Here is a 21987-nt window from a genome sequence, read left to right on the forward strand (position 1 = left end):
ATGTTATTTTACAGGTAAATTGTCTACTTGACAATGGGACAGGGAGAGTGCACTGCATAGAACTCCCTCTGGGTGGCATGCCAAACTCTAGAAAACAAAAACCAGATCTTCTGAAGGGTTTCCCTTCCACATCTGCCAAGCCACTCCAGAGTATCAGGGGACCCTCGGCCTCTGACACAGCCGCTGCACTGCCATTGGCAGAAAGCTCTCCCTTATTAATGAACTTCTTTGAGTTGAAAGCCATCTCATGTAACTAAGCTTCTCTCTCCAGTTTTTGGCATCTCATGCTGTAGACTGCAAACTCAGCAGTTTGTTTTGAGGGCTGTGGGTGGTGCAACAGCAAAAACTAAAGAGGAAGTACAGGATGCACCAGGAGGTCCTTCTCTTATACGTAAGTGGCATAAAACATAACAAAATATACTCAGACTCACTCTGGCTTAAAGCTACACATGGACTTGGACTTACCTCTCTTTCTGGGTTGTAATATTTTTTTGCCTAGATAAAGAACAGCAAGTGCTGTGATGACACAGTTCAAAATGGTTCCGACCCGAGCTGGGTAAGCCAGAACAAACACACCAAAGATATCGAAGAAGACAACATTCCCATGTCGATATTCGTAAGTTTTGGCCAGGTTATCTGATTTTGCTAAGTATTTTAGCACACCTAAGATATTGTCTCCTTTAGAAAAAATATAAACATCATACATTTAGTATTTGGCTTTATCTTCAACCTCTTCACATAAAAATTTCACCAAGTGCATGTTATTACAAAATAAATCTTAAGTAAAATCTCTAGATCATGCTGGGAATTTGAAGCTGTTCCTCAAAACAAAATACAAACATGATGCAAATTAAACAATTACAGGACCTATTTACCATTCTTACTACTTACAGGAACATTAAAAATCAAACCTAAAACATGGTAATGTCCACGGCAATCTTTAAGGATCAAATAAATAAACAAGACCATGACTGTATTTTCCCAGCATCTTTTAAAAGCTAGATTTTAAAAAATGCCTCAACCCCCATACATTTTGCCTATGGAAACCACACTCCCTATGCTGCATAAGACATCTATCATTTCTTCTTTTTAAGACACAGGGTATGTGTGTGTGTTGTGTGTGAAAGTAAGAGTGAGAGACAGACAAAGAGAAATATCACACAAGTGTGAAAGGATTAAGCCTCCTCTTTTCTCCCCATGCAGCCCCGTACAGATTGGGGCCCCACACCTCAAAATTACATTTTAAAGGCATTCACAAAACAGACTGATCTTCATCTCATTTGTCATAAAGTTACAGATATAGAAAACTAAATCAATACTCTCTACTTGTTTGAGCCTCAGTGGCAAGAACAAAAAAAAAAAATAAAAGACTGGATTCTTATTCTTAACAATGACACCAAAAGTGTGGGAGTGTGAGATTTATAAATTGCCACAAGTGAGTAAAACAAGTTACCCAACCTGGATATTGTGAGCCAATTCATTTGATTTTATTAGCTGTGAAATTTGGTTTTCCCCACATTTTTTCTTTTCTTTTCCTGACTGGCAGTGTCTCTACCACTGAGCAACAGTGCCATCCCTAAACAGAAGGAAGAGACCAGACTAGAACCCACACCTCAGACACTCAAGAACAACCCTCTAACCACATACCCAACTGGGCTCAGTTACTATTCTTCATTGTTATTAAGACTGTGGTTCTGAGCTACCATAATAGCCAACAGGGTAACTAATATTGCAGGCTTGCAAAAAATCTAAGAAACCTTACACACCAACCTGCTCTCTGAATAGAATCTGTCAGAATTCGGTCCGCCGTATCATACTTCGTATGATAGATGTAGCCATTTTCAATGAAAGCCAGGTCTATTCCTATCAATATAATTGTCATAATCAACATATCTAATAAAACAGTCAAGACATTATTTACAGTACCAAGTAACTTTTTAAGTTATAGTACCAAAAAATCTGTATGCAACTTAGCAGCTAACAGAGTACGTTTGGTATTAAAATGTGCATTTGTTTAAGATTCTAGTTTGTGGGAAGGAAAAAAACTCCCCTTTGCCCAGGCACCTGCATGCAGATGTCATAGCAAACTAGGGTTTGGTTGTTGTGGATTTTCCAGGCTGTATAGCCATGGTCTTGGCATTGTAGTTCCTGACGTTTCGCCAGCAGCTGTGACTGGCATCTTCAGAGGTGCTAGGTGATCTTGGGCCAGTCATCCACACTTTGCATAAATCCAGAGGAGTTAGCCGTGTTAGTCTGTAGTAGCAAAATCAGTAGCATGCATCTACTGCAAAATCAGTAGCATGCATCTACTGCAAAATCAGTAGCATGCATCTGACGAAGAGAACTGTGATTCTCGAAAGCTTATGCTACAATAAAGTTGGTTAGTCTTAAAGGTGCTACTGGACTCTTTTTGACTTTGCATAAAGTACCTCACAGGGTTATTGTGACAATAAAATGAAGGAAGAGAGGAGTGCAATGTAAGCCACTCTGGGTCCGCATTGGGGAGACAGGTGAGGTACAAATTAAGAAATAATAGTAAGCCAATAACATTAGTAAGCCTACTAGTATTGTCCAACAACTTACCTGGAATGTTGCCAAAATCTCTGTAAATACGGAAGTCTGTCTCTGCTAAAATAATGCCACTTTGAAACACTTCCTGAGCTACAACGCAGGCAAAAGGATGTTTTGCAGCAGAGATATACGCTTGCACCAGCCAGGGGTTTTCAGGTCCTGTAATAATCAGAAAACAAATAATGAACTGAAAGTTCATTCAATTATAATTATTGTATATATTTTTGTAGGCTTCCCTACCAAAAGGACCCAGAGAACCGAAATAACATTAAGTGAGAAAACACACTAGCGGTCTCAATGATTTTAGTTCCAATTACAGCTTGACTAGCACAGATATCCTTGAAATCTGGATTAAAGGATACAATGTACATCTTTTGAGACACACACCACTGAAAGTATAGCACATGCCAATGCAACATTATGAAGTACACTATGTAGGAAAGTTAATTTTGAAAGATCTGCTTCTTCCTTCTGTTTTTTTCAAAACATTTTACTGCTTAAGTCTGAAAAGGCTATATTCTTACAAACAGAATGCAAGATCCAAGGACACTAGAGACACCAATCAGTTAAAGACACAAAATGTATTCATCTTCATGTCAGCATTTTCTGTTTTCCAGTTTCCCAATTACATGAATGTGCACTAGAAAACCAAAATCTTCTAGACTGCAACGACAGGTTTACTTTTTATGTGAGAACAGGTTCCTTTTATACCTAACCACAACAAATATGAAAGGCTTTCAGAGTAGAAGTATTTGCACAGCAATGACAGAATGGTGCTCTGAGAACCAGTGTTCTCCAACAGCATATGGCAAATATATTTTATGCTGATTCGACTTCACAGCTGAAATAAATCATGTGACAAAACACAGCTATAAGCAGTGCACCAGTTCTGTTTTTCACAGTAGTTCTACAGAACAACATCATTTGGACAGAAAAGGATCAAAAACAGACTGTCTGACGCATTATCTTGCAGAATGTACCAGAAACAACTGGAGAAAAAAAAAGAACAGGCTCAGAACACAATCCATTGGGATGATCTCCTGCACCAGTCCTACAAAGATTAAGGGAATCAAATCCATGCAAGAGCACTGCTGTACCCCAGCGTTCTCCCACTCATTGCAATAAGGCTTAGCATTCAAACTTCCAAGTGGATTGTGTTCTTGAATCTTTTTCCACTTCATTACCCATTCTTTTTCTGTTCTAAGTACTTGAACATTCCACTCTCAGCATGCATTCATGCAAAGAAAAAAATGATCAGATTTTGAAACTGTCTCAGATGAATAGTATCAGGAGGTTTCTCCAATATTTTCCTATTTCAAATACTGTTTGTTTTTTTAAGAAGTTGTAGCCCGGACCACAAAACTATGCTTAACTTCAGCAGATCTTATTCCATTCACTGTATTTTCATTCAAAATTTCTCACTTATACAAACACTAATATCAATGCTTAAATACAAGTTACAGGTCCTTATTCCAAAGGATTACAGCCACCCCACTAAACCGAGATTTACAGTAAGATCTCACATTGTCCAACCATAAATCCCTTTACAAGAGGCTTAAGACTAAAAGAAACTACTACTTTAGGCAGGATCTACACTTTAGCTGAAACACACAACTGCCACCAAAAATAGTAGCCAAATGTCTCCTCCATCCCTTTCAGTTTTACACATTCCCCCTCTCCTGCCAGCAATGCTGAAGAGCAGATACAGAAAAACATCTACTGTTGTATCATGAAATAGGCAGTACTAAAAAGATAGAAGAGGGGGAAGATACACACAGGACTGTTTTTGTCAGCAGCTGTATCTTTTCACTAAAACACAGTTCTATCATTTAAAGGTAAAGGTAGTCCCCTGTCCAAGCTCTGAGTCATTACTGATCCATTGGGGGGATGTCGCATCACGACGTCTTCTTGGCAGACTTTTTATGGGGTGGTTTGCCATTGCCTTCCCCAGTCATCTACACTTTACCCCCAGGAAACTGGGTACTCATTTTACCGACCTCGGAAGGATGTAAGGCTGAGTCAACCTTAAGCCAGCTATCTGAACCCGGCTTCCTCCAGGATTGAACTCAGGTCATGAGCAGAGCATGGGCTGCAATACTGCACCTTACCACTCTGGGCCACGGGGCTCTTCTATCATTAATTGCATGGTTATCCAAAACTGAAAAAGGGGAAACCACAAACTCAGTTATGTTTCACAATACAACTTATTCACAAGTGCAAACTGTACAGTTTTATTACTGCATCAATCTCTCTGGAAGTCTACCTTTGAATTTCTGGAGTCCCTGCAATACTAATTTCTCCAACACAGATATATATTAAGATCTAAGAAGCCGTTTAAGCATGTGAAAAGGAACCACGCACACAGCCAGAGCTTTCACTGTTACAGCTCACTTGCCCAACATAGCAGGTAACTACTGGGTTTCTGAAACATTTTCAGCGGTATTACAAGCAGGTCTGCTCAGAAGCCAGTCCCACTATATTCAGTGGAATTAGACTGCACTACTAGCGTCATCTGCTGGGGAAACTGTGGCAGTGAAAAACTGTAACATTTCAGTTGCGCACACAATTTTCTTTCACATCCTTGAATGGCTTTGCAGCACTCGACCTCAAAGTCCTGCCTATCCTCCATGGCTCTGAAGCAATCCTTGCAATTTAAAACTTACGCAAATCCAAGTAACTGTCAGGGTTACTTCAAACTCCACTGGATAGGAGGGAAAAGAGATACTTTCTCCCTCAAGAGAATTGCTGCTCTAGATTAAGAGCATCCACTTAGACAGGATTTTTATTTTGGCTTTTAATTAGGATTTGAGGTCAAGCTAGGGAAGGAAATTTGTTTTTAGTGAAATAAACACGTACTGTGTTAAGGATCCATCATATCTAACTTTTGTGTGTACAGGTTCTATGACCAGAATCTCTTTTTCACATTAAAATCTCCCCAGTGGAGGTTTTAATGTATTTATGTCCAATGCTTTGTACACTATACTTGTGCATGTGAATTTATGATGGACAAACAGATGCTGTTCACATGAACAACACAAACTTTGTATGAAGTGGTGCTTAGATAATGTACCTTAATTTTAAAAATCACTGAGGGAAGAAAGAGACAAAGCTTGTAATCTCTGGGCAGTGAAGTTGACAGCAGTTGTACATTCCATACTGATTATTCCACATGAAACCTTTAACTTGTTATACATCTTATTTTCTGTAAATAAATGTTTGCTGTTCAGGTATCCTATGTCTTGACTGTCAAGTCAAAATAGCTGTGAAAGGAGTTCTAGTTACTCAACAATTGTACCATATTATTCTTTTAGTCACAAATAAGAACCCTTTAGGAACCACAAATTTACAAGCTACCAACCAGTTAAATAAAGCTTGTGTCTCACCTTTTTACTGTTTGTGAGCAACTGAAGGGGATTTAAACAATTTAAAGGAGAAGCCAGAGAGTGTGGGACTTGGACAGCCCAGAGGACAGTTGCCTCAGAAGTCTCCCTTCTTATCTCTCTCTTCTCCCCCCCCCCCTCCCCATCTCATCCATGCTGTGCCACAATATAAAAATAGAGACAGTGCAGCCACCACAGCTTCTTCAGATAACAGCCATGGACAGGATGCTCTTGTATCTCTGCCTTTTCAAGAAAATATGGAGTTGCTCCTCAGTGATCATGATCCCACTAACCTCGCCTTGAACAACTGACATGGGCTGATACTAATTGATACGAAAGAAGTATTGACCCAGAGCTTCGTCCCCAAGCAGTCATTGCTCCCTATGCTTCATTCTCAGTGAATCTGACGCAACAGGTTAGCTGCAAGGGATGATATCACGGAGATTCTGGTGAAGCGGAAGGCAGAAGCACCTTCATGGGCCACTCTCAAAATCACAACAGCAGAACAATACTGAGCAAACAAATACAGACACTAAGTATGACAAGAAGTAATGCCTAATTTTCATCATCTTACTCAGCTAGTTTGCATAAGCTTCTGAAAGCTTATTTTACTTTGTTCATCTCTTAAATATTTAGTTCATAAATTACATCAATTTTTCATTCAAAGCTACAGTAGTTAAGAGCGGCAGGACTCTTAATCTGGAGAACCGGGTTTGATTCCCCATTCCTCCACTTGAAGCCAGCTGAGTGACCTTGGGTCAGTCACAGCTCTCTCAGAGCGCTCTCAGCCCCACCCACTGCACAGGGTGATTGTTGTGAGGATACTTACAACACACTTTGTAAACCACTCTGAGTAGGCATTAAGTTGTCCTGAAGGGTGGTATATAAATTGAATATTATTATTAAATGCTATTTTAGTTATTAAAAATGTATTGCTAAAATCCATCAGGAGTTTGTCACCTCTAAAAACCACATCCACAGGAGCCATGGTTGTATTTATACTGCATTTTATTTATCAATGTATTTACATTTCAAACTGAGGCACAAACTACATGATCTGTCTAGAAGTACTATAGCAAGCAAAGATGAAAACCGAGACATTTACTATACCTTATTTAGGGCAGATTTACATCAACACTTTTTTTGTCTATATGAAGAATCAATACTATCCTAGGATATATTTTCGAATTGAAAACCTTTATTGGCATAACAGCATAGACACGCACAGTCAGCAAGGATACAAAAACCCCTTCCATTACCCCAGCACATAAACCATTCCTCTCCTCTTAGATGCACAACAAAGAAGTCTAGCCACAGACTCACTGATCTCATGGTTACGGGTGAAGAGTAGGAGGAGAGTCTTACCATTGTCAGAATGTCCTTCATAATTTTGGAGAAGAGGTTCTAAATAAACAGTGCAAATATCACAATAAAATAAGCAATACAGGAGAATATGTTCAATACTTTCTATATCCCTTAAACCACAGGGACAAAACCTAGAGGAGTATGGAATTTTCTTAAACCTCCCATACAATACCGCAGAAGGGAGGACATCAAAACGAGCTAGCTCTCTGAATGCTCTCTGAAGGTAAGGGGAAGTCAGACAAGAAGAATACTCTGCCAAAGAGCCATTAGAGGAGATCCCCCATCTCAAAGGGGAGCATCTACCAGAGGCAAGAGGCTTCTCAGTTCTTGCATCCTGACATCTACAAATCTTTGTTTAATCAAAGCAAATACAGACCGCTTGGGAAGGTAATCTAATTCATCAAGGCTAAGCCCAATTACAGAGATTCCCCCCCGCCCCATATCAGCTAACCATACAGAAGACTGGGATTTGGTTAGCATGTATGCAATAAGACTATTAGGGCTGCTCCCGAAATGCAAACAGCCAAAATTTAATTGTTATAATTCAGGCTTTTGTCTCTAGGAGTCTTTGGTTGATCTCCGAACATATAGCCACATACGGCACACACAATGGCAGCCCTAAAATTTTCCTTAAAAAATTAGATTGTATTAATTCAACTGCTTTATTAAAGACTGTGATCCAAACTGGAATGCCATAGAACAGTTTAGCACTAATTTTGTGGTTAAACACTTTAAGGGCTGCAGGGATATATTGATTCCCTTAGTATTAAAAAAAAACAAGTGATCACTAGTACATTACTATTCACAGATTTTATCACTTCTTTTTTATAGGTTACCCATCTAGCACTGTGACAGAAATAGACTCCTAGGTATCTAAAGCTTTTGACCTGTTCAATCACTCTCCCTCTTATATTCCACTTATTGGTTTCCAGGTTTTCCCAAAAGCCATAATTTTGGATTTATCAAAATTTAAAGTCAATTTGGTTGTTGTGGGTTTTCCGGGCTGTATTGCCGTGGTCTTGGCATTGTAGTTCCTGACGTTTCGCCAGCAGCTGTGGCTGGCATCTTCAGAGGTGTAGCACCAAAAGATAGAGATCTCTCAGTGTCACAGTGTGGAAAAGATGTGGCAGGTCATTTATATCTACTCAGGAGGGGTGGGACTGAGCTGAGTCATCCTGTAAGAGTTTCCCAGGGTGTGGAATGCTAATGGCGGGAGGCTTCACTGTATCCTGAGGAGGTTCTTTTGCATATGGATTGGTGCTTGATGTGCTAATCTTCTCTGCAGGGCTATTGTCGGGTGTGGAGTGTTTTGTTAGCCTGGTGTTTTTCAGAACTGGAAACCATGCTCTGTTCATTCTTAAGGTTTCTTCTTTCCTGTTGAAATTTGCCTTATGCTTGTGAATTTCAATGACTTCCCTGTGCAGTCTGACAAAGTAGTTGGAAGTGTTGTCCAGTATTTTGATGTCCTGGAATAAGATACTGTGCCCTGTTTGAGTTAGGCTATGTTCAGCCACTGCTGATTTTTCCGGTTGTCCAAGTCTGCAGTGTCTTTCATGTTCTTTTATTCTTGTCTGGATGCTACGCTTTGTGGTCCCGATGTAAACTTGTCCACAGCTGCAGGGTATACGGTATACTCCTGCAGAGGTGAGGGGGTCTCTACTGTCTTTTGCTGATCGTAGCCTCTGTTGTATTTTTCGGGTGGGTCTGCATACTGCTTGGAGGTTATGCTTTTTCATAAGCTTTCCCATCTGATCAGTAATTCCTTTGATATATGGCAAAAACACTTTTCCTGTAGGTGACTGTTTTTCCTTGGTTGTTTGATTCATCCTGGGTTTGATTGCTCTTCGGATTTCATTTCTGGAGTAGCCATTCGCCTGAAGTGCGTGGTTTAGATGATTAATTTCCTCATTGAGAAAGTGTGGCTCACATATCCGTCTTGCACGATCCACTAATGTTTTCATTATGCCTCTTTTCTGTTGGGGGTGGTGATTGGAGTTTTTGTGTAAGTACCGATCAGTGTGAGTTGGTTTCCTGTAGACCTTGTGACCTAACTGAAAGTTTGCTTTGCGGATGACCCAGGTATCCAGAAATGGGAGTTTTCCCTCGATTTCTTTCTCCATTGTGAATTGTATGTTCAGGTGGATGTTGTTGAGATGATTCAAAAACCCCATCAATTCTTCCTCCCCATGGCTCCAAATGATAAATGTATCATCCACAAACCGGAACCATACACTAGGTTTGTAGGGTGCTGATTCTAGAGCTGTTTTTTCAAAATATTCAATGTAGAAGTTTGCTATAACTGGGCTGAGAGGGCTCCCCATGGCCACCCCATCTATCTGTTCATAGAATTTGTTATCTGGTTGTCAGACAATGGTTGTCTGACAATGGTTGTCAATGGTTGTAACTGGTTGTCAGACAATGATGGAATAAAGCTGTTACATCCTACGTTAATTCAAAAGATGTCTGCGGAGGAAAAGAGAGAAAGCTACCACCATTAGCATTTTTTTCCTGAGTTCCTTTTAAATGCTGTCTATGACCTGTCAATCCACCATGCTCAGATCATGTACCCCAACTTGATTGTTTGTAAGAACTGCCTGTTTGTTTACAGAACTCTCTGAGATCTTATGAACTGTATATAATTTTTTTACGTCGATTGAAAGGTATAAAATACAGGTGCTGAAGCTCTCCTGTATGAATTCAGTTACCCAATTGTCTGCATCAGGCTTATGGCTAAATAAACCTTTTACTTCTATGATCAACAAGTTTAAATACTTTGAGTTGTTTCTCAGATTAGTTGTGAAATGGCAAATCTACAACTGGCTAAGGGTGTTGGCTTCTTTCCTTCAAAACTAAACGAATTATTTTTAAACAGTAGTTAAGCCAATTGTGTTCTTCCCATCAGCTCCTACTAACTATGCCCCCTCCTCCATTTCAGAATTGTCAATCATCCTAAATTGGAACAGCCCAACTAAGCTAGGAAAGCTTAATCTTTTCTGGGTTTTAGAAGGAGATGTAATTTCAGAGAATGCTGAACTGTTAGTACTTATGAGAGTTCTTCTGAGCTTTATAGCATGTGCTAGAGATAGATTTGCAGGCAGTTATTTTAATGTTGATGAGTTTTTAATGTTATTGTTTCTTGCTGGCTTTTTTGTACGCTGCCTTGGGTCCTTCAGGGAAAAGCAGAACATACATTTTTTAATCAATAAATAAAATAGTGGACTACAGTTAAGCTGTTGTGACTGGTTTAATTAGAAAAAATATGAAAAGTGATTTCGCCTTTTCATTTGCTTTTGTTAGGGCCGTGACAAAAATCCAACTGTACAGCAAAGTGTTAAAGTTACATAATGAATTAGGGATCAAGTATCAAAATCGATTGTCTTAAACATTCTTTTGTATTCAGGTGGAGGGCATTTTTAATTTTTTCCAAAAAAGAAAAGAAAAACCAGCCAAGGAATATACAAGACATGCTAAGCTTCTTACCTGTTTGAAATACAAGCTCTTTCCCTCCTACTCCAGCAGCTTCCAGATTAATAAATGCTCTAATGGATTTAGCCCAATGGTGCTGTGTAATGAAGCCATGACTAGCCTTTAGGAGCAAAGATAAGAGGCATCAAACATGACAGCTATTATCTCAATGAACAAAATACTTGGGTCTGAGAAGCTGCTGTCAAACGCAGTAGCAGAATGCACTGCAAGACAAGCAAGATGACTGTAGGAAAGTGCGCGCATGCGCATGCGCACGCACAAGCTGAACTGTAATACAACACACTTCCCTGACATGTTTATGTAAAAGAATATTGCTTTGGTGGACAGCATTATGACTTTCGGTCCACCTACACGTTGAAGTAGTACAGTACAAGCTGGGCTCTAATAAATCTCCCTAATGGATAAACACTAATATAGGCCATAAGCACAAATATTAGCACACTCAACAAAATTTAAAGTATTGTCGAAGGCTTTCACGGCCGGAGAACGATGGCTGTTGTGGGTTTTCCGGGCTGTATTGCCGTGGTCTTAGCATTGTAGTTCCTGACGTTTCGCCAGCAGCTGTGGCTGGCATCTTCAGAGGTGTAGCACCAAAAGAACTTTGGTGCTACACCTCTGAAGATGCCAGCCACAGCTGCTGGCGAAACATCAGGAACTACAATGCCAAGACCACGGCAATACAGCCCGGAAAACCCACAACAGCCAAATTTAAAGTACATTCACAGTGCAAATAAAGGGCCACAATATACTAAAGAGCTTTAGACATTTTGTTGTGAACATATACTGAAACCATGAATATATACTGATTCTGAATGTGTCTGAGCAATTACTATTTTTTTTAACAGTGGTGGAAGGTGACTGGTTTTCTACTGCAAGAGTTTGTAGTCTCATAGCCACCCTAAGCCCATCTGTGGGGAGGGCGGGGTATAAATCGAATAAAATAAATAAATAATAATAAATATTTGACAACTTTCTTAAATTTAACATATGCATTTGTTTATACAAATTTTATACTGCAATTCTAACTCTTCTAAAACTTCAATGGACTTCAAAAGATTCTGCTTAGGATTTCATTATCAGTTACTTTTCTTAACCCTACCTCCCCGCCAATTTCATCTGATGACAAATCTAAAACCATGGAAAATAATGTTGAACGAGTATAAAACATGTTAAAACAAAAAAATTGCAAGAAAAGCATTATCAATTAAAATCAGTGATAAATGTAACTAAGTGTGATCCTAGGGTCTTAGAAGGGTCTAACTCTGTTTAGGATTATATGTTACTAACCCATATTATGGCTACAGTGCTAAGGACACTTCAAGTAGACCTGCTTAGGATTGCTCCCTATGAAGCATAGGCAGCCAGTCTAACTCCCCACACAAGTAACAAACACTGCTTAATCAGGAGCCCTCATTCTATCCTTAACTTTACAACAGATACTCTTTGTTGTTGACATTCAGTAATCTCTGTTTTATCAATTCTGTAAGCATTTATACTGATGCATACGTAAAGTTATTTTTTTACAGTATCGACAGGTTTATTACTGGCTATAAACTGACGTCATATCCAATTGATATTTTGTTATATGCATTGAAGAGTGCAACTTGCTCCACATATTATAAAAGATGGTAACAAAGCGAGTACTAAAATATATTTGTGATTATGCTTGCGCACTATCATGTATGGAAAGGGAATTTGCTTTGTACCTGCCTGCAGATGTTCCAGTTCCAGGTGTATTTAACATCTCTATGTATTCCTGCCATGAACAGACTTGCATACAATCCGGAGGTTAACAAGAGCCATTGCTCAGCAGCCCTGTTCTGAATGTACTGAGAGGTCTTTACATTACCTGCTGCTTGCTCATGAGTCTTTCCTCTATAACCAAAACCAAGGCTAGATCACATGAGAGATCTAAACTCCCTCTATTATTTTTCTCTGTAGCGGAGCTGTGATTCCACAAACCAGACAATTAGTTTTGTGCACCTAAGGAACCTCTGGCCTTACGTTTCTTGAACAGCCACCCACTTTCAGAAACTGTTAATGAGGTGGTAGGGGGGCTGCTGTTCAAAGAAGAAAAAGTCAAAAATCACACTGGGCATTTCCAAGCCCTTAGGAGTCAAGAAGCTTTTGGTATCCTGGCCTAAATCTCAGATTATAGTAATGGTTTATATCTGTTGCATTCTTACCTGCAAGACACTTTCTTCTGCGCCATTAAACAGGAATATAATAGCATGTTGCAAAGGTTCAGGGGATTTTGACAGAGTGTGCAGTATCTCTAGCATCACAGAACAGCTGACAGCATCATCACTGGCACCTTAAAATAATAAGACACTTAGCACATTTCGGTCCCCTCTAAATGCAATTCTCTTACTATAACACATTTTAAATTCAGTCATCCATATGTGTTAATTCTTATATTACAAATTTCTTTCAAGCTTATATAATTATATGAAAAATACCAATACAATTATGGAAAGATTTATTATAAAATGAAGAATTTCCTCTCCTCTATCCAAGTCTGAATCTATGAAAGGACTAAGAATAAAATCAGTTCCTATGTTTGTTTTTGTTGGTTAGCATATCAATTTACATCACTGGTGAGACTGGTATAAATCTTCACTGTTCTAATAAATAATGCTTACAAGCTTTAACATACTATTATAAGCACAGTATCATTGTGAGTCATTCAGAAATGCTTGTAGGCGGGACTCAGAGACAACTTATGAAAATTAAACTTGAAGGAAGTCACTAACATTACAAGAAAAACAGACTTTATGAACAGGGGTTGTCTTTATTCTAAACTATATCCTGAAGAATGAGTTAGAAACTTCTGTGTATAATATGAAAATAGTTTTCTAGAGTATGTAAAAATAAAAGAGGAGCACTTCAGTCCTGAAAATACTTCAATTTATTCAAGATATTTTATTAATGTTTCATCAAGATCTGTTAGGAAAAAGAAGGAATTTATTTTAAAAGGTGGCTGTGGTCAAAATGTATTAATAAAGAAATCCTACAAAAACAAGGCATTTGAGAACTATAATGCAATGTTTCACTTTCAAGGACAATTGAATTGTTGTCTAGCAATGCACTGCCTCAAAGTGTGTTCTGCTGAAAATCATGGGATTAACTTTCACGTAATGACCAGCACTGAAAGAAGTAAAACTAGTTCCACATGCCTGAGGGGCTTTAGACCTCCGTTTCTTAAACAGTAGACTCCATACATCATGATAAACTGATGAGTGTTTCCCAAACAGTCTGTCACGTCACGTGACCGGAGTGTTGGGGGGGGGGGGAGAATCTGTTTCCAAAGGGAAAAAGTCAAAAATCTCACAATGTATGCAAGCCCCTTGGACTCTCTTAGCATGGTTCTTTGGAAACCAGTCAGTATGACCAAGGTTAACAAGAATTAAGTTTAAAAAAGCATGCCATCTATTTCTTTACAAATTTGTTTAGTACTGAATGCTGCTGGGTAGAGCTAAAATTTTACAGCAGTCAAGTGTTCTACGGCAATTAATGATTAAAATTTTACAGTATCTCACAGTGAAGTACTAAATAAGATTGTAAATTCATTGAAGTTAGTTGGCTGGCTTAGGATGCAGTTCTGCTTAGGGCTGCACTGTAAATCACAGCAATGTTAACGCCTGCAATTACAATAGCTTTAAAGATTTAATGTTAAGCAATCCTTCAATCAGTTGAGCATGACACAAATATAATGGTTTCCATGAAGCACAGAACAAGCCACTGAACATAAGCTAAAATGAATTAACAAGCTGCTTTAACTTTTTTACAGTACCACACTTCATGTCAAATTACAGGATAAAAAATAACACATGCAGACTTGCAACAGATGAATGTTTTTCATTACCTAAATGCAGACTTCTAGTTTTTCCACAGCGTATCTTACAGAACTGCAGATTCTTATCAATGAAATGGGGAAGCGTTCAACTAGATTTCAGATGAACGACCATCTGGGACTCTCAAAAAATTGTTATGAAGCCACAACGTGCACAAACCTGTCTAGTCATCATGTTTATATTCACTCTTTGCAGACAGTGTGACGTGAGGAAGTGTTCCCAGCCAGAAACTAAGTTCAGTTACACAGAAGGTACGAAAGCATGTGCACAGGTTAACCAGAATTAGTTTCCAGGATTCTATACGTGGACTAAACTGTAATTTAAAGAGCAGTCCAAAGCAAGTCTACACAGAATCGTATTCAGATATTTTCAATAGAGCTGAATTACAGGATAATAGTTAAGAGTCCAGTAGCACCTTTAAGACTAACCAACTTTATTGTAGCATAAGATTTCTAGAGCCACAGCTGTCTTCATCAGATGCATTTGACAAACAGAGCTGTGGCTCTCCAAAGTTTATGCTACAATAAAGTTGGTTAGTCTTAAAGGTGCTACTGGACTCTTTACTATTTTGCAACTACAGACTAACACAGCTAACTCCTCTGGATCTACTTACATGAAAGTGTTACTTTACGGAAAGACTGGATTGTGTGGGAAAATTAACTCCTATTAATCTACATACCTGTATTCATATATCACAGGTAACCAGAGCTAGCCAGGATTCCTTCACCGCACTCCCCACATAAAGGGAAAAAGGAGGGAGACATGCAAGCATGGCAACAAGCCGCTTCATGCACAGCCTGGCTTCATCACAGATTGTTTTAATGTCTGAATACACCTTTAGTCAAATTAATAAAAAGTGATTTTAGATTCCATCCATGCAAATTCTTTGAGGGAAGCTCTAACTTAGCACAGTGTGAAAAAACTGAATATGAAGAGGATACTCTGTGTCCAAGAACAGCTACAAGAAGTTTGGATTACATATTAGAATGCAGAGCATATGTAATTCATTTCTACTTTTTTCAGCCTATATGGGTGCCATGATGTCCAGCAACACCTTTCCCGATACCCCCCCCAAGTGATTTTAGAAAGGGAGCAGGGCCAGGTGGGGCCTATGAAGGGCTTCTCTTTGGTCACTGGAGATCTGACTGGCTGCTCAGGTTTTTTATAAGTTGCTTTGATAGCAGCTCCCACCATGGCTCAAGGATCTTCACTGCATGACTGAAGGTAAGCTATTTTTAAACAGTATGTCCATTTAAAAAGGCATCCTGTTAAACAAGAGCTTCTGCCTGAAACACTGAAAGGTTACTCCTAGAATTATGCAGAATCTCGCTTCCCGACATTGTATGGAGGGCTCCACCTTCTGTGGCAGCCATTTTGTAGTTGGCTCCCCTTGTGGCAGTCATTTTGCAGTTCTGCTCGCCACGCTGTGTCAGAATTTCAAAGGTAGCCACAGCCTCAAAAAGGTTGGTTCCCTTATCCTAAAGCCAGAGATGCACATACGCACACACTTCTCACTAATCAAAAAGAGTCCAGTAGCACCTTTAAGACTAACCAATTTTATTATAGCATAAGCTTTCGAGAATCAAGTTCTCTTCATCAGATGCCTGATCAAGAGAACTTGATTCTCGAAAGCTTATGCTATAATAAAATTGGTTAGTCTTAAAGGTGCTACTGGACTCTTTTTGATTTTGCTACTACAGACTAACACGGCTAAGTCCTCTGGATCTACTTCTCACTAAGGTGTGTTTTCCCCCCAATGTACAAGTTTTTTGTTACATATTTACCTGGACTATTTGGTACAGTGTCAAAATGACAGTTGGACAGTACTGCATGCTCAGCTCCACTTCTAGGTTCCAGTTTAACCACTACATTTGTAATATTATCATAGTAACTGGAGAAGCCTCCAAGAAAGTCAATACTGAAGGTGCCTGTTGGCCTTTGTACATCTACAGAGATTTTGTGGGCATTACTGCTTTCAATTTCAATTGCTTCAATTTGTTGTAAGAGGTAGTTGACTGTAAGGATTTCATTTTCTGGACTTCCAACGACCCTGGGGCCAAATGCAGTAATATTGTCTAGATATGCCCTGTAAGGGAGAACATAAAATAATAGAAGTGCAACTATTTTTTAAACACACATACATGCAAATAGTGCTGCAATATACAGTTCTTACAAACAAGTTGTTTCCTAGCTAAACCAAGAAGAGAGTTAAATCAGTGAGTACAATGGCATAATTCTATTAACATTCCTTATAGTATTAGGGTCATAGGGTAAAGGTCCTGTACTTAACATTCCAATGAACTGCCAGGAGCAAGATCACTGTAGTAGACAACAGAGCAGAAGATGTGCCACAGGACTGGCTGTTATATGTATTTTTAAAAATGTACAGGTACAATATCCATAAATCCAGGAAAAATTTTAAAAGGGAAGAGTAAAACTTTTTGCTTTCGTCTATGCACATTTCACCACCATTCTACCCCCATTCTTTTAACATACTCTGGTTTGCATACAACAGCTATTCTCACAACAGCATTAATTCATAGTAAAGAGGGATTCAACAATGGCACCAAACTGGCCTCACGTATATCCATACTTTTGGTAATATAAATTTAGACACACAATCTAATTTACAGTTCACTGTCTCAAGCACTTGCTTCACATACCTTAAATGCCAGAGGGCAAAGAGATGCCTCAGTAGGGACAGGGTGTATACGCTACACTGCTGGGGACTGTCTGCTGATGTAGACATAGTAATTATTGAATTCTCAATTCATAGTAGTTATTATAATTTGATTTATATACTGCCCTTTATATCAAATTTATATCAATAATTTGATATAAATCAAATTATTATAATTTGATTTATATACCGCAATTCATGGATTCTCAATTCATAGTAATTATTATAATTTGATTTATATACTGCCCTTCAGGATGACTTAATGCCCACTCAGACCAGTTTACAAAGTATGCTATTATTATCCCCACAACAACAATTGCCGTGTGAGGTGGGTGGGGCAGATTAGAGTCCCGCGCTCTTAACCACTACACCAAACATGTGCCTGCAAAGGAGTTTCCATGTTGCTAATCATGCCATGTAAATTAGTTATACTTTGTTTTGGAAAAAAGTTTTCTGTGAGCTCATCCTTATGTTTGTTTTCAAATTTTCTGCTGCCACATCCTATTGTATCTCTTTCATTGAATATCCTAACTGTTGTTCACTATTGTTCTTTGTTCAATGAATGTCCTAGCTGTTGATTATGTTGTATTTTCACTTGTACTGTGTAATCTACCTTGGATCTTGGTAAGAAAGGCAGACTGACTATCTATCCATCTATCTATAATACTTGAGTTTTTCCCCACTCAAAATGTGAGACATACACAAATCAAAGGAAGGAAAAATATTTAATCCATGGCCTCTTTCCTGGAAATTAACAGACTGCTTCACCCACTGCTTTACAATGTCCCACTAAGAGCAATAGGGCTTTATACCTGAAGCACTTGCCAAAGAGTACCTTACGGTTTAATGAGTGAAGAGTGCTATCAAAAGCAACGTACTGGGAAATAACTTTTGTTAAATTCAGTGCAACTTGTTTTTGCACAAAAAAACACAGGTGCATAGATTCTCAATTCAGATTGTGACTATCTATGTGTGAGGAGGGAGAGGAATTAAGACATCTCCTTGCCATTTTCCTGACATTTTCCTGACATTGTTTGCCCCACTGGGATAAAACACACACAAGTAACTCTATATGTAATTAAACAGTTTCCCCAACAGAGAAAATAGTAGTTCTCTGGACGCATTTCAAGTCACAAAAATGGCACAGAAGAGGAGCCTCCCCCTCCCAACACACAGTCCAAATCTGAATTGGTACTACACCTGCCTGATTTTTAGAGGAGGAGGGAGCAGTGAGAGCTCCATTCACTAAATTCCTAGTGTCTAGCTGACTGATAAGTTTCAATAAAAAGCAGGGGGAAATTCCAGAACAGTCCATTTGAAAAAAACAAAACCAGGAAAATAACAAAACTTCAAAGAGACAATGCATCTAAAATTAGACAATTAAAAAACAACAGTCCATCAGAATACAGTTTATTCACACAAACACTGGAAAGTATTTTAAAGGGTTTCACTTCTCAGCCAGGCATACAGAAATTTAACAACTGACTTGGGTTTTGAAATATTTTTTCAGATAGACTCTTTTGCAGGATTGGTGCCACAATTTAATGCTTACACCTATAAATGATAAAAAATCTCACCACTACCCCAAATTAAGCCATATTTACCTTGCAAACACACCCAACATTTGCAGTTAAGCTTTCTTCATACCCACACCCTGGTGACACACTGATATGATGCAACAGTAACATATACACACAGATAATTCCTGAGTAAGCATGTCAGTCTGTTGCAGCAAAAATAAGTAGGAATCTCGCAGCACCTTGAAGTCTAACAAGATTTTATTTCACTTTAATTGTCATATCTGTATGCCAGAGTTAACTTCTTCAATTGCAATAAAGGGGGTCCGCCCATACAATGGTACAGTCACACGAGAGAAATAAATGGCTGAGAAACAATGGAAACAGATGGACTGACTTAAAAATATTTGCAAATGGATACTATGAGAAATAGCACAATTGTCCTTCTTGGATAAGTTATTAAATGAGATAAGGAAACATCAATATTTTTTTAACTCTAGGGTTTTAAAAAATCTAGCTCCTACAGCTAGACCGACCAAGCCATAGTAACAGTGCACTGAAGCCAGCCTACTGCTGAATTGTTCTGCAGAATTCTGAAGAAAGCATAAAAGAAAACCAGCAGAAAGGCAAACACCTTGTACTTCAGTTATGATCAAGAAGATGTAGATTAAGAGAATCCACAACCTCCACAAGAAAGAAAAACCCTTATTTACATTATCTGAACAGCAAACTGGGTCTAACCTACTCAAACAGCAAAATGAAGTGGAAGAATTCTGAGCTGGTATAGCGAATCATTTCAAATTGCAGGTGTGGGATGCAATTTTTCAATGTCACCCCAAGGAAAAGGCAGAAAGGATATAATTCAGTTTAGTCCCTTCTGTTACTTTCTTCTTGCAAGGAATGTTGTTATTATAGAGGTGCATTCAAAGATAATAACTTCACACCTGCAAAGCAGCTGTACACAGTTGCTTCAGTCTAAGCCCATTGGGATGGAAACTGCAGGGGATGGCACTGTAAGTGGCACAGTCGTTTCCACTACCTGAACAATCTACCACCTCATTTTGCTTCCTGCGTCGATCAGGCCCAAGACAAGATGCCATAGAGGGCAGGGCTTCACTGCCATGCAGAAGAGAAAATTTCCACATGTGCAGCTTTTCTTGCCACTGCATGACATTACAGCCACACACCCAAAGAGCAGAAAAAGAGAGGTAGCCCTGCCGGTCCATAGCAAAATCCACATAATGCCATCTGCCATCACAATGCCTTGCGCAAGCTTTCGAGTTCCCCAAAAGTGATGACGAGTTATTGCATGAATTTCGACACGCACACACTCACTCACTCACTCTCTCTCTCTCTCACACACACACACACACAGAGCTTCCCTTCAACACAATTCCACGCTCGACCATCTGATGCCTGCAGTCCTAGAGGACTTCTCCCTCTGTCAACCACCACCTCCCGCCTCCCTTCCAAACGCTCCGCAGTGAAGGCGAGGCGTCACGGGAGCCAGGAGCGGGCAAGGGAGAAAGGCGGAGGAGCGCAGGTCCAACCTGGCGCGAGCGGCGTCGAACTCCTGCGGGCCTCGGGCCGGCTGGACCAGGCGCTCCAAGGAGAGGTGCACCAGCACGCGCAGCCCGAGCAAGTAAAGCAGCGGCGCAAGCGAGGCGCGTGCCTCGGGCAGCCGCCTCGGGCTGCTGCTGCGGTCGCCTCCGCCGGGCTTCTTCCCCTGCCGCCCCTCCTCCTCTTTTTCCGGCCGCCGCCGCTGCTGCTGGGGATGCTGCGGCGGCTGCTGCGGGCCCTGAGTGCGGAGGCGCCTAACAGCCCCGACCGCTGCCGAGCTCCGCTCCATGAAGTCCCGAACCAAGCCGGCGCCGCCTGACTCCCGCCCGGCGCTGCAGCAGCTGGACGAGGGCGACGGTGGCGACGAAGGGCCAATAAAGCTCGGCCAGGACCCGCCCGCCTTCCTTTCGCGCTCGGGAGGAAAGGCGGAGGTCTCGCAAGGTCACGTGGAGAGAAAGTCTGCCTCTGGCCCCGCCTTCCCTCCCCGGGTCAGGATCGCGGCTGCTCTGGAAAGAGGGAACAGAAGGGCGCCGCTGCTTAGGCGCCAGTTCGGATCCTCCCTAGGGGAGACGTCGCGAATTTCATGCTAGAACTCAGCCTCGAATTGGCAGAGAGGAGTTCTGAAGAAGAAATGATGGCTAAAGGCACTTCTGAGCGCCCGCAGAGTGCCTTTCTTCTCTCCGCTGCCTTTTCCCCGCGTACTGAGTTGCAGGTCTGGGCAAGCCTAGCATCTCAGTTCCCTGCAGTCAGCGAGTCTCTAGACTCGAGCATCGCTGCATCGTATTGCAGTGCTAATTAAAATTTAAACTGTTTATATTCCACATCCTGTGTTTGAGGTAGCTTCTACCAATAAGAACGCAAAGAGCCCTGTTAGTCTGCTGGAACAAGTGACGCCTTAAAGTCAAACAACATTTATTTTAATATGAGCTTTTGTAGTATAAATGGGGACCTACTAAAACTAAGGACAGTGATTGATAGGGTTGTCAGTCCCCCTTAACCTCCCAGTGGGACTGACTCCTTGTACTTACTTCTGGTGGTGGTGGGTGCACACAAAGCCAGGAAGTGACATCATCACATGGCCTCTAGGTGCACGCCCATGCTCCGCAGGGGCTTGGATCGGGGCTGCTGCAGAGCGTGGGAGCACTCCTGTGCTCCACAGCGGCGGAAAACAGGCCCGTTTCGGCCCAGATCGGGCTCGTTTTGGCACGGATTGGGCCCGTTTTGGCCTGGATCAAGGCCGCTTCGGAGCGCGGGAGTACTCCTGAGCGCCACAGTGGCCCAAAATGGCCCCGGTCTGAGCCAAAATGGGCCTGAAACAAGCCCAATTTGGGCCAAAATGGGCCCATTTTGGGCCAATATGGAGCACAGGAGCACTCGCGCCCTCTGCAGCAGTCCCAATCCGGGCCAAAATGGGCCCGATCCAGGCAGCGGCTGCGCACGCGAGCACACAGCACCGCAGGAGAGCGCGGATGGAAGGTGCATGCCCCCTGCTGGCCAAGTAAGTGGGCGGGGTGGGGGATCTCCCACCCCCACCGGGGGTCTGGCATCCCTAGTGATTGTCGATAGACAGTACA

At 40.7% G+C, this 21987-nt stretch overlaps 1 protein-coding gene across 1 annotated transcript in view; it reads right to left on the reverse strand.

The window, feature by feature from the left end:
- Window positions 1-20819, reverse strand: part of ERMP1 (endoplasmic reticulum metallopeptidase 1) — a 41552-nt gene extending 20733 nt beyond the window's left edge. Inside the window, exons 1-7 of the mRNA XM_054986530.1 lie at window positions 20404-20819; window positions 16441-16742; window positions 12989-13116; window positions 10797-10902; window positions 2584-2730; window positions 1771-1863; window positions 466-678 (exon numbers count right to left, since the gene is read on the reverse strand). Of these exons, the coding sequence (XP_054842505.1) occupies window positions 466-678; window positions 1771-1863; window positions 2584-2730; window positions 10797-10902; window positions 12989-13116; window positions 16441-16742; window positions 20404-20702 (1288 nt within the window). The 5' untranslated portion in view covers window positions 20703-20819. The remainder of the gene's footprint in view (window positions 1-465; window positions 679-1770; window positions 1864-2583; window positions 2731-10796; window positions 10903-12988; window positions 13117-16440; window positions 16743-20403) is intronic.
- Window positions 20820-21987: the final 1168 nt, after the last annotated feature.

The sequence above is a fragment of the Eublepharis macularius genome, chromosome 8 (genome assembly GCF_028583425.1).
Source record: "Eublepharis macularius isolate TG4126 chromosome 8, MPM_Emac_v1.0, whole genome shotgun sequence".
Classification (NCBI taxonomy): Eukaryota; Metazoa; Chordata; class Lepidosauria; order Squamata; family Eublepharidae; genus Eublepharis; species Eublepharis macularius.